The sequence below is a fragment of the Zeus faber genome (genome assembly GCF_960531495.2).
Source record: "Zeus faber genome assembly, chromosome: 2".
Classification (NCBI taxonomy): Eukaryota; Metazoa; Chordata; class Actinopteri; order Zeiformes; family Zeidae; genus Zeus; species Zeus faber.
Window position 1 is genome coordinate 36,101,048 of NC_137189.1, and position 16,902 is coordinate 36,117,949.

Consider the following 16,902-nt stretch of genomic DNA (forward strand, 5'->3'; position numbering starts at 1 on the left):
TGTCATTGCTGAGGAATCGAAGGAAGGTTTTGGGACGTCCAGAGCGTCGCTCTTATGTTTGAGCGAGCTCCTTCGTCCTTACGTCACAAGGGGAATCAATTGGCTGATGACCAAGGTAGCCTGTACGCTTTAAGACAGAGAACACCTTTGGAATATGACCACAGACTGCCTCGAAAATAATCAAGTAGGGGTGGACCGATCTCATGATGGTCGTAATCAGATTCATATGCGAGTAGCCCAATAGACGTGGTCGGATGACGGGAAATGGAAAAACAGGAAGTTGTTTTAAAAAGGCAGTAAAAAGAGCTACTTGTATTTATTGTGGATATAAAAGGGAGGGGACGCTGGTAGTAGAAGGCAAATTAACTTGTACTGACGCTGCCTCCGTCTTCTACATGTACTAAAACGTGACTTGTACGACATGTACTCACCTTACGTAGTCGTGGCGCGGTAGCAGACGGACAGATGTTGTAATAATCCATAATCCATCCAGTGAGTAGTTTCCCACAGCACCACGTTCCTTTCATCCATGTTTGTGTGCGCGTACACTCGCTCCCACGTGCAGATAACGTAAAGCACCGTGACGTGAAATATTGACGTGAAGCAGTTCTGCGCGCAGACGTTGCGACGCGGGGGGCCGCGCGTTCCGCTGTCCTGCCGCGTGCGATCGGATCACATGACGTAGTTGTAGCTGACGTACAGCAGATGGACCGTGGCCAAATCGTGACAAAATCTCAGATGGCCGACACAAACTCAAAATGATTGGGCGACAATCGTAATCGGATCAAACACGATACCCGGAACGGCTGGTCGCCTCATCCAATCGATTCGGCCTACCCATAATAATAAGGCGAGTTTGTAAAGCTATCACAGTGTGCCCGGGCCCACGGTACATTAAGCTGCCTTTCACGCAACCCAAGGCAGAAGATATGTGACAGGGATCTTTTTTTTTTTTTGCCCATGCTGTGCCGCAGTGCGGGGAGGACATCACGGATGACATCATCAGGAAGGTTGTCACTTGAACGTGCAAGACACCTGTGACTACAAGTACAGGCGAAGTGATGTTGCCACGTTCACGACGCTCAGACGTTTGCAAATTCCCAGGAGCTAACTGTGGAAGACGAAGAGGCGCCTCTAATTGTTCTCCTTGGGGGACCTTACGGCCTTCTCTCATGAAGGAGTGCGAGCGAATGGTGTCTCGACCTCTAAAGAACAGTGTTTCGGCGTGTCAAGCGGTGTCAAGCCAGAGTGGTTATTGAATGTGCCTTAGGGAGACTGGAGGCGAGGTTTGGAGCCCAACGAAAAGCAATGGGCATAAACCTCAATGACCTAATTTTTGTCATTTATTTGTTCTTGTAACTATTGCTCGGCCAGTCAAGACGTAGTTGACGACTGACAAGTGTTGGCAGCCATGCAGCTTGACCAGGAACACCAGCCCACACAGAATAATCACTTCCGAACAGACTGGAACCCGAAATGGAATACTGGGACACTGCTTGTGACATGTAAATAATTGATCATTTCCTGTTTTATTATGCTAATTTCAAGTAACATCAACATGTTTTCTCATCTGAAACACATTGATGTGTTTTACCAAGGTCAAAGTAGGCCTAGTGCTATAATTTCCCAAAATAACAATCTCAGTGTGTGCCGTTGTTGAACCTACGACGATGTCGTCTCGTAACAGGACGCGCGTGAAGCAAACCTGTTCAAAACCTTGCCGCGGTAACGCGCCAGGTGTGGTGTGCGGTGGCAGTGGGGGTGTATGTATTTGCCGTTTGGTGTATGTATCCGTGCGATTAACGATAACTATCGCCGCCCCCGCGTTGTGCACGTGATTGAGTGTGTGAGGTTTGCAATGTTAGAGGTTATTTTATGTCAATTTTCTGCGTTTTGCATCATCTGCTGCATCTTCTTAATTTGTAGTCCTTCTTGAATCGAATACTTTTCAGTATTAAGGACAAACAAATTGAAGTCCCATTAAAACATTTGAGTCGAGAGGCATGTTTGTTGGTCATAGTTAGTCATACGTCATATTTGTGATTTTTTTTAACTTGACAATGGAGTTCGGAGGTTTTTGCACGAGCGTTGGCGATAGTCGACTTATAAACGAGAAATACACTGCGTAGTCAATGTATGTAGTTGTGTTTAACTTTAACAATGAACAGCCTGGATGGAGGCAAGGACCCGACAGCCCATACATACACACACTTGCGTGGTCTGAATTAAATGACATTATCTTCATGACAGTCGAGTAAAAACAAGCCAGCAGCAATGGAGTAATATCCAAACTCTATTTTAGGGTAGAGTAGCAAACATGCACTCATGCAATAGATGAAAATTTACCTCTGATGGCTTTTAATTGGAGGAGGCCGAGATATAAATATATTCTTGTCAGTGACATTATTCATGATAACCTTTAATAGTGCAGTACAATACAGCACAATAAAACACCATACAATATAACAGTAATCCCTAAATGATAATATTTTTGAAAAAACAATAATTAGGTTTGTTCTTATTGTTTATTGTTTATCATTAGGTTTATTGCCAAAATGTAATTATTTTCAGGTTTGTTTATTGCCATTTTTTCACTTTTTCTATCGATCTGTCCATCCATCCATCCATCTAGGAATCTATCATCCGTCCAAACAGGTTAACACATTATTATTATTATTATTATTATTATTATTATAAATAATAACACAACCTCAAGTAAATCCCGTTGTTCCTCGACGACTGACATTTCCGCATCCGTCACACCAGTTGCAGATGCAGGGGAAGCAGAATCCAGGGCGACAGGGGAAGCAGGATCCAGGGCGACAGGGGAAGCAGGATCCCGATGAGCGTGGGACGTGGCGCTGTCGTCGATATTGTCATCAATATCGGTGTCTCTAGACCAGATGATAATGGTGCTTGTTGCCGGCGAACAGCCCCAAATTTGCTGAGATGGTTCAAAGTAAAGTAAAACCACGCTCCCCTGTCCACTCCTGCGTCTATAACCGGTCTTTACTGGACCGTCAGGACAATGGCCGGCCCGCAGGGATGCCAGATTGACAGTCAAACCGTGGCCATCGCGCTGCCTTGCCACGGTCTTCGGGCGTTTTGTTCATGGAAACACTTTGAATATGCAGAAAAGGAAAAAAAAAAAAGTTTTTTTTTTGCACGAAACATGGAAGTGTTTAAAGGACCATACCGGTGTCCAGTTGCGTTTCTGTTTACTAGTCAGCGCACGCATTTTACATTACCCCTGACCATTCTGCTGCTGACGGCTCACGATGATATGGTTAGAAAATCGGGATGCAACGGCGCACGGTACGTTATCGAACCGTTCGGTGCGCCGCCTGCGGTTCAATACCCACAGGTGAACGGTATAGGTCTGTGTTTTTCCTTTTCCATAGAAACCGCAGATAAAACCACATAGAAATGTTTTTGTAAAGAGGGCAATCGATCAAGGTATCCAGTCGGAAAATAACCCGCTGTGATGGCAGTGTCCCTCTCTATTACGAACGTCTCGTCATCACGCCATTCACAAACGAGCCGGTTCCTTTGAGAGGGCTCTTTTGTGTCTCTTTTGAGCCGAGTCTCGCTGTGTGATGAGCCCTTCTTTCTTTTTGTTGTTGTCAAGTTTTACACTTTTATGTTGTGTTTGTTTAAGTTGCTGTCTCCTGCCGCCGGCAAATTGCTTCTATTTCAATAAGTTATTTTGTTCATACCTGTTCTACACAAAAATAACGAACTCTAGTACTGGTTTTATTTTTTATTGTGAAACATTTTTTAAATATTATATATATAGCTAAATCAATATTAATGAAAATTAATATTTGAATTATCCACTATCCTGGACACCTCCCGTCCAATCAGATGAACTTATGCAAATTATAACAACCCACCAATGAACTTGAACCCCCGTCTCCCCACAGTCATACACACAGAGCATTACAATATTTGGGCCAGACTACTATAAGGACATTTTTTACACCTTTTAACTTTTTTTTTTTCTTAAAAATAAAGATACCGTACCGTTACCGTGGCCCCAAAACCGAGATACATGCCGAACTGTGAGCCCGCTGTACCGTTGCATCCCTATTAGAAACCTACCTTAAAACCTACCTGTAATAACTAGAGCCATGCATATTTTTGTCTCCTGTAACTTGCTTAGTTTTAGCGTAATGGTATTTGTGTCTGTGCGAACTTGTAGATGGGTGAAAACTCAATTTAAGACGAGGACATATTGCACTTTTTCCTATTATTTACAGTTGTAGCTGCAATACGTTTGGCTTTAACTTGCAATCTTAAACCTCACACTTATAGGAAGCTGTGTGTGTGTGTGTGTGTGTGTGTGTGTGTGTGTGTGTGTGTGTGTGTGTGTGTGTGTGTGTGTGTGTGTGTGTGTGTGTGTGTGTGTGTGTGTGTGTGTGTGTGTGTGTGTGTGTGTGTGTGGCGAGGTAGTACCACCGGGGGAGCTGAACCGGGGCTTAAGCTCGTGCGCCAGCCGGCGTTTTTGTAACGACAATCGTTCCCGCACCTGAAAACCCAACGTTGACGCCACTTTTTCTCCAACCCCTCCCCCCCCCCCCCCCCCCCACCCACTCCCACACTCCCCCCTCTGCTCTCCCGTTCCAGCACTGAGGCCGTGGATGTCGGAGTTCTCCCGGGAAGGGGTGCGGGACTTTTCCCAGCTGGCCGTGGACCTGAGCCGCAACCAGCTGGTGGTAGGAGCCAGGTGAAGTTTAATTAGAAAGTTCGCACCGGAGCCGCTTTCCGGTCCATATCAGAAACCCCGACACTTTAAAAATAGTTGCTAAAGCTGGTAACCCTGCAGCGGCTTGCGGTTGCCCAGACTGTCTAAATGTTTGCCCAATTTGAATCCCTGCATAATTGTACGAGTCATAATGATCAAATACAATTCAAACCCATATTTCAGTGTCGAGGATGTGATACTTGTTATTGTCAAGCCCTGCATTTGCGCTCTGGTTGGGAGAGCTGGCTGGAATAGCGTTCGGCCTTAAGCGCTTTTTGAACTTAATTAACTAATTATGCAGTGTGTGCATAATTCAGAAGGTCCATTAATACAAAACTCCAGGTTCTCTGCAATAACTTGTTGTTTTGACGTCTACTGTTATAATAAATGTTGTTATTTAACCCCAGCATCTAAAATGTATCAAAAATAAGTATAAATACAGTATATACAGTGTATATATATATATATATATATATATATATATATATATATATATATATGTGTGTGTGTGTGTGTGTGTGTGTGTGTGTGTGTGTGTGTGTGTGTGTATATTTCAAATAATTAAGTGATTTTGGAAGTACAAATTAAGATACCGTTACCAAAATGATAATTAATTTAAATGCATGGCGCCAAATGTGACCCCTCTTACACGCTTCGGGGTTAAATTTGCTGGTATGGAAGTGGCAGAGGTGTCAAAGTCTGGAGCACTTCATGAAGATGGTCTCTTTATCGAATGCCAGGGTCACAGCGCCGCCACCGTCGTCGCTGTGCGGTCGCAGCGCCGCTGACGGGACTTCTGTGACCCTGGCGTTTGTGGGCGTTTCGGCTCAGAATGCGCCAAACATTTCAAACCTCTCTCCTTTTCCATATTTAATGTACATTATATAGATAGATGGTGCCGTGTCTACTAATTTTTTTATTTAAATAGTGTAGTTTGTTTACTTGGCAAAATTAATAACCTTGAGGAAAAAATTACGTAAATTATCTTGCCATCCGTCCCTCAAACTGCAACACTGGAATTTCCCTTCGGAGATTAATATATATACTGTATACATTTTTTATCTTATCTTATTTTATCCTAAAAATAAAGAATTGTCCTCGTTGGAGAAACATAGAACAACGTCTTCCTTATTTTATCGATGGCTTAAGTGACGTTTTTCAGTTAAAATAATAGAAACAACGCGGTGGTCCGACCATCTATTTTCCAAGGACCAGCGCCAATGAGAGTGTATCTTGCTTCCTATCGGCTGCCGCCCTGCGCTCGGCGCTGCTCATTTGCATGAAGTCGAAACCTTCTCAACTTTCTTCATCGCCGTGAAGCCGTCGTCACTCCGCCCCTGCAGCCGGATGAAGCTGCGCTCCGTTTGAGATGCAGTGCAGGCCCGTCGCTTTGCAGCGCCCCGTCACCGGCGCTGTGACCGTACCATTACAGTTGGTCTTGTTTGGCTGGAAAGCTTATTTTTCAAAACGAGGTCAAATGACGGATTCCTCACACTCTAAAGACGCTTACATATGATTAGTGGAAAAACGCTTCGCAAGGTGTTGTTGCCACTCATTTCCTACGGAAATGGCAGATTGCCAATCCCAGTCGCGGCACCCAAAGTTCGAATAGTTTGATCCTTGATTCAGGCAGCCCTGACCTTTCAAATCTCTGCAAATCAGAAGGGAACCGCTGGCAGGGGTCAACGTTCTGCAGTCAAAAGGAAAAACAGTTTTGAAGAACTGTAAAATAGATTGACAACGAGGGCATTGTTTGGATAGCCGCACAAAACATTGCATTGAACACCAAGTTTGAGTCTTGTTGTACTTCACGAGAACTAAGTATAATACTAGAGCTAAGTATACACTAAAGTATTAACAAAAAGTACCTGCAACAGACTACATTTTTCTACCTCTGACATGAAAATATATGTGTTGTTTCTCTCTCTCTCTCTCTCTCTCTCCCTCTCTGCTGTCCAACTCTTAGGAACTACCTGTTCCGACTGAGCCTGAACAACGCTTCTCTCCTACAGGTGAGAGCCGCTGGCTCACGTATTTACGGCAGGTGACAAGCATTAAGGCCTGAGTGTTGAAGTCAATGCGGAAGCACTGTTCGTCTCATGGTTCAGCTGATCCAGAAAACCTAAAGACTGAATGGAGGTCAATGGAAATGGTGAGCGGAGGAAGAGTCAGGGGTCTGTGGACGCTCAAGGGGTCGGTCCCACATTTAACCAGAGGTCACATCGCACAGGAACGGCTTCACCTAAACGCTGCACCTCCCCCATTAACTCAGTTGGTATGGCCTCCAACCTGCCTTGAACTGGAATTTAAAACAAAGTTTCATTCTCTACCCCAACGACAACTTCGAATACATACATATGAAAAAAGGATTTAAATGATGCCACTCAAACCAGAACTTCGCGGAGAGGCTCAGAGGTAAATGTGTTTGTCAGTTCGACGGGTTTCCAGGATAGAATCTAATCTCAGGGCTGCCAGAGCGGCGTTCAGCACGGGCCAGATGAAATGTCCCAAAAGACAAAAATAAAATAAAAAATAAACAATAAATTATCAGTATGAACAGTGCCCCGGAGGACACCAAAGCCTTGAATATTTGAGTGCCAAACTATTAATACGTGGTGTAGCGAGGGAAAGCAAATTGAAGGCCACCTCCACATCCTGGAAGCAAAACCAAAAAAAAGAAACAGACAATGCATCACAAAGAAAGTTGGTCCAGCCAACAACCTCGGGCCTTTTCCTCTCTGGTGAAAACAGCCTCCGAATGGAGGGCGGGGTGGGCGGGGCGGGGCGGGCGGTGGTTTATCACCGACGGGAAGGTTTGTCCAGCTGTGAACCTCGGATGACATGAGAGAGGTGTAGAACTCAGTGAAGTAGATAGATGGATGGGTGCCTTTGTGAAAGTTGAAAGTTGTTATATATGATATGTATTTTGGTCAATGCTATCGATCAAGGGGGTGGGGACTCTCACCCCTCTTTTCTTCAATGGGACTCGAGAGGTAGGAATGGGGAGGGGCGGGGGGATCCAGGCGGCCAACAGTTCAATCAAGCGCTGCATCAGTGCACAGTGCCATTATACCATGATTGAAATGGAAGGGCATTCGTTTTCCCAGTCCATTCAGATAGTGGGCCGAGCCTCACAATTGGATTGTCTGGGGTTTTGTTTATGTTTTCGTTTGATTGTTCCTCGTCGTCAGGGGCAACCGTCAAACAGCATCAATGGGTAGTGCATCGCATTCCGAATCCTCTCAGGTCGTACTATCTAACACTTCGTGTTGGGATTGGGTCTTAGCCCTTTCACTAGTCGGGGCACATCTTTTACATTCTACCCCATCGGAACTGCTCCCTCTGTCCTTTTAACCTTTAAAATAAGTCAGCAGTCTGTTCAAAGATGTCACGCTATGTTGTTATTTTTTTCTCTCTCTCTGAATCGCTGAACTTTGAAATATTTGTGCCCTGGCGCGTTTGCCATGACAGAAAGGTTGACTCGTTTATCAGTTGAGCATCAGCAGGCATCGGAGGCGTCAATGTGAAATGGCGGCGGGAGAAAGATTATTAGAGGCAACTCGATCCGTTCAAGGATAACAGTTTCCATTTTTCTTTATCGCAGTTTTTTTTTTTCATTGGCCCGCTCATATTTTGAACTGTTTTTGGGCCGTTGCGCCGAGAAAACCGCGGCACTTTATTATTGTTGTCGAACCAATTCCAATAAATGGTATCTCTGTATCTCTCTCTGTCAGGCGGCAGAATGGGGCCCCGACGAGGACACCAAGCGCTCGTGTCAGAGCAAAGGGAAATCTGAGGTACTGTCCAGATGAGAAGTAGTGGTAGCACATGCTAAATAAAGTAAGAGCTAAAACACTTAACTTTGGCTATTTTAAAAGTATGGGTTCAATATTTCTTACTATTTTTCCATTTTCTCCCGGGCCTTAGTCAAATGTTTGGTCCTCTGTTCATAGCCCGACTTTACTGAGCGATTCACTATTGGGAAACTGCCCGCGCTGCTGCAGCTTCTCACCATGCCCCACTGCAGTCAAGGAGCTGCAATAAGTCTTTTAAGGATTTCTTAAAGCAACTGCAAACTTGCATTATAGTCACATGTGTCTCAGTGTATTCGTTCAACATGTCTCGTTATAACAGAAATGTATTTAAACTACTTTTTGCAATCGCTGCAGTACGGCCAGAGGGTAAGGTTGGCTGCAGCAGGTTGCTGGTCGGAAGCGACTTCCTGTTTCGAGTCTCGTACGTAAGCGAGGATGTAGCCAAAAGCGCAGATTTGCGGTTTACGACCATAAATGCCCCATTGGACTTCATTTGAGCAAGTGAGAAAAGCTAACATTTTAATAACTCCCGAGTCTTTTTTTAACCAACCCTTCAATCAGTTGCAGCCCCTTAGGATATCCGGGGCAGTTACCATTGTCATACAGCCAAAGACAATGCTGGAGACAATGTGTCAAAACATCAGCTTTTTTAATGGAAGGGTATTAGTTGTATGGTGTTCGATAGATATCCTATTTTGGCAAAAGCAATATCCCGAATGATTAAACGTAATCAAATTCAGTCAGAGTGTTGCACAAGGAACAGCTGGATAGCACTGAAAACACACAGTATCAGCCAGACAACCGCAAACCTGTTGGCAAAGTCCCGGTTTCTGTCCACAGGAGGAGTGTCAGAACTACGTCCGGGTGCTGCTCATCAACGGGAGGAGGCTCTTCACCTGCGGGACCAACGCCTTCACCCCAGTGTGCAGCACCAGACAGGTCGGTCGCACTGACTCTCGCTGTACAGGGTTAGGGTCCCAGCCAAGGTGGAAAGGCACGGACACCGGTCAGACGTTGGTCATGCGTGTGAGCCGTCGGTTGTGCGGCTGAAGCACCGTTGCGTCATCCGGTGCAAACATTGTCATCCGTTGACCCTTCTTTTCCAGCTTTTCTTTAATATCTTTCCGCTTTTCCTTTTGCTCCCAGATCGGCAACATTAGCCGGGTGTTGGACACGGTCAACGGCGTGGCTCGCTGCCCCTACGACCCGCGCCACAACTCCACTGCCATGGTGACGGAGAAGGGCGAGCTCTACGCCGCCACCGTCATTGACTTCTCCGGCCGCGACCCCGTCATCTACCGGAGTCTGGGCAACATGCCGCCACTGCGCACGGCCCAGTACAACTCCAAGTGGCTCAACGGTAAAGACGGACGTTCATACCGCGACATGTATCACAAAGCACAAGTTCCGTTCTTACAATGATCTACCTTTAGGTTGGGAGCTAATTTCATAATATCCTCTTTCGATGGTATCATGTTGTGCAATTAAGATGTAGTCACATTGTGGTCCACTCTATATGACTCTATAGTATACTGTATAGTACAGTGAGATGAATCTCAGTTGTATTCTTTATCCACACTGGGACAAGGTTGCCAGCCTTGCAGTTATTGTTGTCTACTTTGGCTACTTTCAGAGAATCAGGTTAGAAATGAATGCATTATCTGGCAACCCTGTACTTAGTGTAACCAATTCCATAAATCAGTCTGGACACAATACAATTTGGGATTTTTGAAATGTGTGTAATAACTTGTATAATGACTATATAATAACTTGAAGTTATTTTACTTCAAATTGAAAGAGAATGTTGAAGTGCTGTTTTTTTGCACCTCTCCCATGTCAGCAGATTTTGTGATATCTATCAATATGCATCTTCATAATAACTTTCACCTTATTGCTCAGCCCTATATTGATGTTAAAGACTTCGATGGACAAAGATTGTGACCAGATGTAATAAGTGCCAGTGTTTTTTCGTTCTGAGGTCAAAATAAATTAATTTGTGGAACAGAATGAATCTCTCCATCCCTCTCCTCCGCAGAGCCCCACTTTGTGGCTGTCTACGAGATGGGCCTGTTCACCTACTTCTTCCTGAGGGAGAACGCCGTGGAGCACGACTGCGGCCGGAGGGTCTTCTCCCGCGTGGCCCGCGTCTGCAAGAACGACGTGGGCGGCCGCTTCCTGCTGGAGGACACGTGGACCACCTTCATGAAGGCGCGGCTCAACTGCTCGCGCTCAGGCGAGATCCCCTTCTACTACGACGAGCTGCAGAGCACCTTCTACCTCCCCGAGCAGGACCTCATCTACGGCATCTTCACCACCAATGTGTAAGTTTCGTTCCCCCGCTCCCATACGTCTGTGACTATTTTAATTCATTAATGGTTATGATTTTTTTTTTTTCTTGTTAACAATTTATTGTTTGAGAGCTGCTATAACCAATAATTTTTTATTTATTTCTTAGATTTTATGGTTTTATATGTCTTTAAGTTATTACCATTATAATTATTATTATTATTATCATTATTATCATTATTTACAATAATAATAATAATAATTATAATAAATTTTGCTGCGGGGTCCGCAGCACAATTTTCCTAGTTTACTTGAAGGCAGCGTGGGCTCCCCCCGGTCCGTCGTCTCCTGGCTGCTTCGTCTCGCGGCGCAAAGACTATGCGGTCTACACAGCGCAACCCTCCTGTCTTGCCCGTCCATGTTTCCCTGTAAACCACAACTTCCCATTGCTATAACTCAGCGTGTTGTCTGTGGAAATAGAGCTGTACTCTCAGAGACGGGTGGCCGTTTGGTGCCGTGTCGGGCATGTCGTTTATTTGTTGACTTTTTTGCTTGGATTACCCTTTCAGTAAGTTACTTTTCCATGAAATAGGAAAAAACGTTGTGGTATTTCCGTGGGTAATTACCGTTGCACGGCTTCTATTTTTCTGACACCTCGCTGGATCTTGAGCACATCACTCAGTCGCACATTTCAGTGTTTTCATGGAACGCACGGACTCTAAATGTTTAGGGATAAGTTTTTATTCTTTTTTTCATTCGTAAAGTAATATGGACCACGGATTTAAAATATCAATCAAACAGATCTGATGACATGTACCAAGTAAGAATCTTTATAAATATACACGTAAATCGATAGTTTGGTAATGTCTAAAGACTATGAAGTGACTAGAGTCTAGACCACACACTGGACACAGTCCAATTGGACATTCTCAATCGTAATCTGTACATTTATGGTAAATAATATGATGACGTCATAAAGTGTCTTACTGTGAATCTCATCTCGTTCATTTTAGAACGAGTCGTGTGACGTGTCAGTTAACCAAGACCAATTGAATATTTTGAACAATAACAATAAGGGGCTGCCCCTAATAATTAAAACAATAGTTGTTATTGTTATATAAATATGAATTATTATTATTATTATTATTATTATTATTATTATTATTATTATTATTATTATTATTATTATTATCAGAAGGAATATGTGTATAGAAGAGGAATATTCACGCACGTTTTGCAACAATTATTTTGGAATTTTACACCAATTTCATCAAATACACAATTCAAATTCCTTTTTCTCACTAGTGCCCTGTTTGAGTCCCCCCTTTTCATTCTATCGCAGCTTGTCGGCATTTTTACGTGAAGGAATTTAATGTGGTAATGTGACACGTTTCTGGACGTCAATACACATATAGTAAATCCCTAAAAGCAGTGACTGTTAAATCAGCCATATTTAAAAATGCCGGCCCTAGCTTGTGTTTGACAAATCAGCGTCGTTCGGTACTCCAAACTCCAAAATGGTTCCCGTTCCTCCGTAAAGCACCAGCTCAGTTTTTTGGGGGACCGGGAACAAGCCAAATGGTTCCTGGTTCCTGCGGCCGGAAAAGTCCCTGAAGTGTCAAGCAAAAAAAGCTGTGCTTTTTGAGGGGATTGACGATGAGATTGAACATTGTTCGCAGCATCAATCTCCCCCTAAACAAGAAAGAGAGTGAGAAATTCTGGGCCCCGGGAGAAGTTGGGCTTAACGATTGTCGGGGAGCGGGAAGACGGATATGATGTACCTCTGAGGATATGTTGATATGTTTTACCTCTCCTCCTTTCTTTCCGGGAACCTTTCTAACTAGTTCTGTCTCCCAAATGTGTTTCACTGTCCCGGCCGTTCACACATTGACCCTCGCCTGAGGACGCCCCTGAGTCTCCCTCACTGCACAGAAAACGCATTACAACGAAAGAGAGTGAGCCAATTGGGCGATAGACTCATGCAATTTCAAAGCTGTCGGCCTAAAAAAGGAGCTGCGGGAGTAGGGGTGGTGGAGAGTGTGTGTGTGTGTGTGTGTGTGTCTGTGTGTGTGTGTGTGTGTGTGTGTGTGTGTGTGTGTGTGTGTGTGTGTGTGTGTGTGTGTGTGTGTGTGAGTAGCTGGTTTATAGATAGGGAAGCCATACATACACACACACACACACGTACACGCCCACGCCCACACTACTCTTTAGCCCTACTTACTCCTATCGTATTTTAATATTGTACTATTATGGGACTTTTCACTCGGATGTGTCTGAGTATGTCTATGATCATTTATCTTTCTACACGCACACACACACACGCGTGCAAAATGTGAACACTGAATATTTTTTCTAATACGAATATGAACAGTGCAGTGTGCAGCTGCTTAAACGTTATGGGCCATGGAGGTCCATGAGAAATTTATATTCAAACCAAACACAAATTAGCTGATTCCACTTATACACCCCACCTCCACACACACACACACAGACACACACACACACACAGACACACACACACACACACACACACACACACACACACACAACACACACACACACACACGTATCCCCTCAGCTTAGAGAAAATGACATTTGTTAAACAGGAACAGAGTAAACAAGACCATTATCCAATTATTTAGCGTTGCGCTCTTCACAGGGAACCTTAGACACATTAGTCAAATTTATTCATGCTCTCAGAGGCTGCGGAGCGGTGCAGTCTTTGCTGGAGCAGAGCGGTGTGTTCCTGTTGGTGTAGGGGCGTGTGTTGGTGCGTAGGTGGTTGGAATAGCCTTTTCGGGGTCATCGGGGGTCGACATGTTTCGACGTGTTTTGTTTCTGTTATCAAATAATATCAAATCCATAATATCAAAACAGCCGCCTCTAGCTGCCCCACCCACCCCAGGCCCCGATCAGAGCTCGCTGAACAACGGCAACCAAACTACCAACACTGTTTGTATGATGAAGAGGTGTAGATGAGCGCTCCTACACCCCTGTGTCTTAGTGCAAACCAAATAGAGCAAAGTAGTACATGACATATACGTATCATCATGTCAATACTGCAGTGACATCAGCGAAGTGATTGGAGTGCGTTTCCGGATTGGGGCGTTTCTTGGGGCGCAAATTCTCTTTCTGGCTTCATTTCGCTCACATCAGTATTTTCTCCGTGTGAATTCCATCCCAGTATACTTCAATACTGTATATTTCTATGTCTTATTGATTCGTTCTGTTTCATCCATCCTTCCTCACCGCCTTCTCTCTCCCCGCTTCTAGGAACAGCATCTCGGCCTCAGCTGTGTGCGCCTTCAACCTGAGCGCCATCACACAAGCCTTCAACGGGCCCTTCCGTTACCAGGAGAACCCCCGCACCACCTGGCTGTCCACCCCCAACCCCATCCCCAACTTCCAGGTGAGTCCCGGGTTACATAATGAATTGAATAAAGTTGGACTCAAGAAGCATAATAACAATCAAATACCCTTTAACAATGTTAAATAATGCTTTTTTTTGACTGTGCTGCATACACAAGCATTTTGTAGGTAGTGAAATGTGGCATCAGGCGTGCAATTCAGATGGTGACGTAGAAGTATTGACTTTTTATATCTAATCCTTATCGCGTGTAGTCCATTGCTTATTACATCATTTGCAGTGCAATTTACACAATGGAAATGGCCTTTCCACAAATCTCTCCTCAAATTATGCACATATAATGCACATGCTCTGGAGAAATTGGAGCATTGGCAGCCAAATTGCCGGGCAGTTGCAGCAGAGTTGCGTTCGTGTCCTTGCTCGAGGGCAGTTGGCAGGAATGGTGGGAGCGCAAACACAGCACAACTTTCCATTTGACAGCCCACAAGCTGGAATTTGTGCGAGGGGATTGAACCAGCCGCCCTCCAGTTGCTGATAACCCGCCCTTCCTCCTGCCGTACGATCTTTATAAACAGTGGTTTTCAACGTGGGTCCGTGGGAACCCAAGCAATGCAGGTTTTCGTTCTAGCTGCATAGTAGGGTTGTTTTTTTAAAGCCTGTTAAATTTAATTAAATACCTGGTAGGATAGAAAACTAGAAGTCAGTGACGTCCTGAGGACTGGAGATGAATAGCACTATGTTCAACCATGTCCAAAGAGCGTTTTACACCACGGCCTTTAACATCTCGGCCCGGCAGTGTGGCACACTGGAGGAGCAGGGCCCCGGCGAGAACCTGACAGAGCGCAGCCTCCAGGACGCCCAGCGGCTCTTCCTGATGAACGACGTGGTGCAGCCGGTGAGCATCGACCCCTTGCTCACCCAGGACAACCTGCGCTTGTCCAAGCTGGTGGTGGACATCGTGCAGGGCCGCGACGCCCTCTACCACGTCATGTACATCGGCACAGGTGAGAACAAACGCAGGGGGAAGGAACGTGAGAACCCTAGTGGAAAGAGGGCTGTATCTTCGGAAGGCTCCATCGCAGCGAGCGCTCTGTACAGCAAACGCATTTCCCCGTTAGCGCTGCCCTCAAAGCCTTTCTACTCTTCCCGCCCAATCAGAATACGGCACCATCATAAAGGCCCTCTCAACAACCAACAAGAGTCTTCACGGATGTTACCTGGAGGAGATGCGGCTCCTCCCAGAAGGGGAGCGCGGGCCAATCAAGAGCCTTCAGATCCTCCACAGTGACAGGTCCTTGTTTGTGGGGCTTGACGACAGACTGCTGAAGATTCCGCTGGAACGCTGCTCCAGCTACCTGACAGAACGGTAGGACACTTGTAACCCTTTCACACCGACCAAATGGCTTAAACCTTGATTTCGGTAATATCCACTCATTTGCTCGGCTCTGAACCAATTCACACCAGCCAAATGCCAGCTAACCGTCCTGTGTAGTCACCGGTCCATCCACACCGTTATGATTGCTACATGGACGGATGCCATTCAGAGATGCTGATTTATAGAAATGCAAAGAAACTCAGTTTTTGCTTGCTCTCCAATTATCCAAATAATGGTTGTTCTTCCATGAATAGCAACGGTGTGTAACACGCTGTATCATCAATATAGGTGCATACTGGGAGCCATTGGGTGCCATTTTCTTTTCCTGCTTTTTCTTGTCTGAGGTACTGGGGGTGCTGGAGCTTCTCCCCGCTGATGTAAGGCAGGGTGATGCCATTAATGGGACGTCACCATTGACTGGGGCAATGGTATTGTCTCAAGACAATAAAGAGTCTACCGTTAGGCAAACCTGCATGTCTTAGGAGGTGGGAGGAAACTCGTACGAACATGGGGAGAACCCTAACCCCGAGATGATTTCAAACCCAAGGCTGTGGAGCTGTGAGAAAACATGTGACACAACCCTTAGACCACTGTGCAAAAAATACACCCCGGAAAAGGTGTATAAAGGGTCTTGAGGCGTCCATTTTGAACGGCAAAAAAATATATTTATATTTATTCAGTCCCCTGTCACTGGGTCTATCCACCCGGATGTGTCTGCATGTTTTTATTGCGGTATTTCCTCACCAGTCTCAAGGGCCCTCTCATGTCTCAAAGGCTCCATCTTTCAGGGAGGTACTTAAAGGTTTTTCCAAGAGTGGGGCCCCCATTTGTTTTCCGTAGAGTAGTTAAACCTTTGCACCGAGGGTGCAGCTGCCGTTTGCCTCATTTCTAAAACCCAGAGCACCGTACTCTTATTAAGGTCTCTAGGCAAAAGCTGCCTTACTTCTGAAAGTGTTCTTACGCTCCATGCAGTCACCATAAATCACGACTGCCAGCGCATATTGTCACAAGTGTATGCCATTACTCAGAATGGAGCGCAGTGAACTGCAAACATTTCTGCGCTCAATTTCAGGTCCTAATTTAATAAAATGTGAGTGATAGACTCAGTCGGGGAGTAACGGAATTTCGTGAAATGCCAGTTGATAATTTCTTAAGAAATGAATGGTGTCTTAAAGCATTAGTTACAGAATAAACTATGGTAACTATGGTAGATTAGGTATGTATCTAAAGTGTTACTTTTCATGGGCGGGATTGAGCAGCGAGCATTTCAGATGAAGCCCACGGCAAAGTATAGAAGAGGAGCATTGTATTTCAT

General features: G+C 45.0%; 1 protein-coding gene across 1 annotated transcript in view; it reads left to right on the forward strand.

The window, feature by feature from the left end:
- The window catches only part of LOC307247971 (semaphorin-5B-like), a 66,637-nt gene that overhangs the window by 25,733 nt on the left and 24,002 nt on the right, over positions 1–16,902 (forward strand). Inside the window, exons 3-11 of the mRNA XM_080024146.1 lie at positions 4,627–4,726; positions 6,711–6,756; positions 8,479–8,541; positions 9,400–9,498; positions 9,706–9,919; positions 10,595–10,880; positions 14,119–14,254; positions 15,009–15,216; positions 15,371–15,578. Of these exons, the coding sequence (XP_079880272.1) occupies positions 4,627–4,726; positions 6,711–6,756; positions 8,479–8,541; positions 9,400–9,498; positions 9,706–9,919; positions 10,595–10,880; positions 14,119–14,254; positions 15,009–15,216; positions 15,371–15,578 (1,360 nt within the window). The remainder of the gene's footprint in view (positions 1–4,626; positions 4,727–6,710; positions 6,757–8,478; positions 8,542–9,399; positions 9,499–9,705; positions 9,920–10,594; positions 10,881–14,118; positions 14,255–15,008; positions 15,217–15,370; positions 15,579–16,902) is intronic.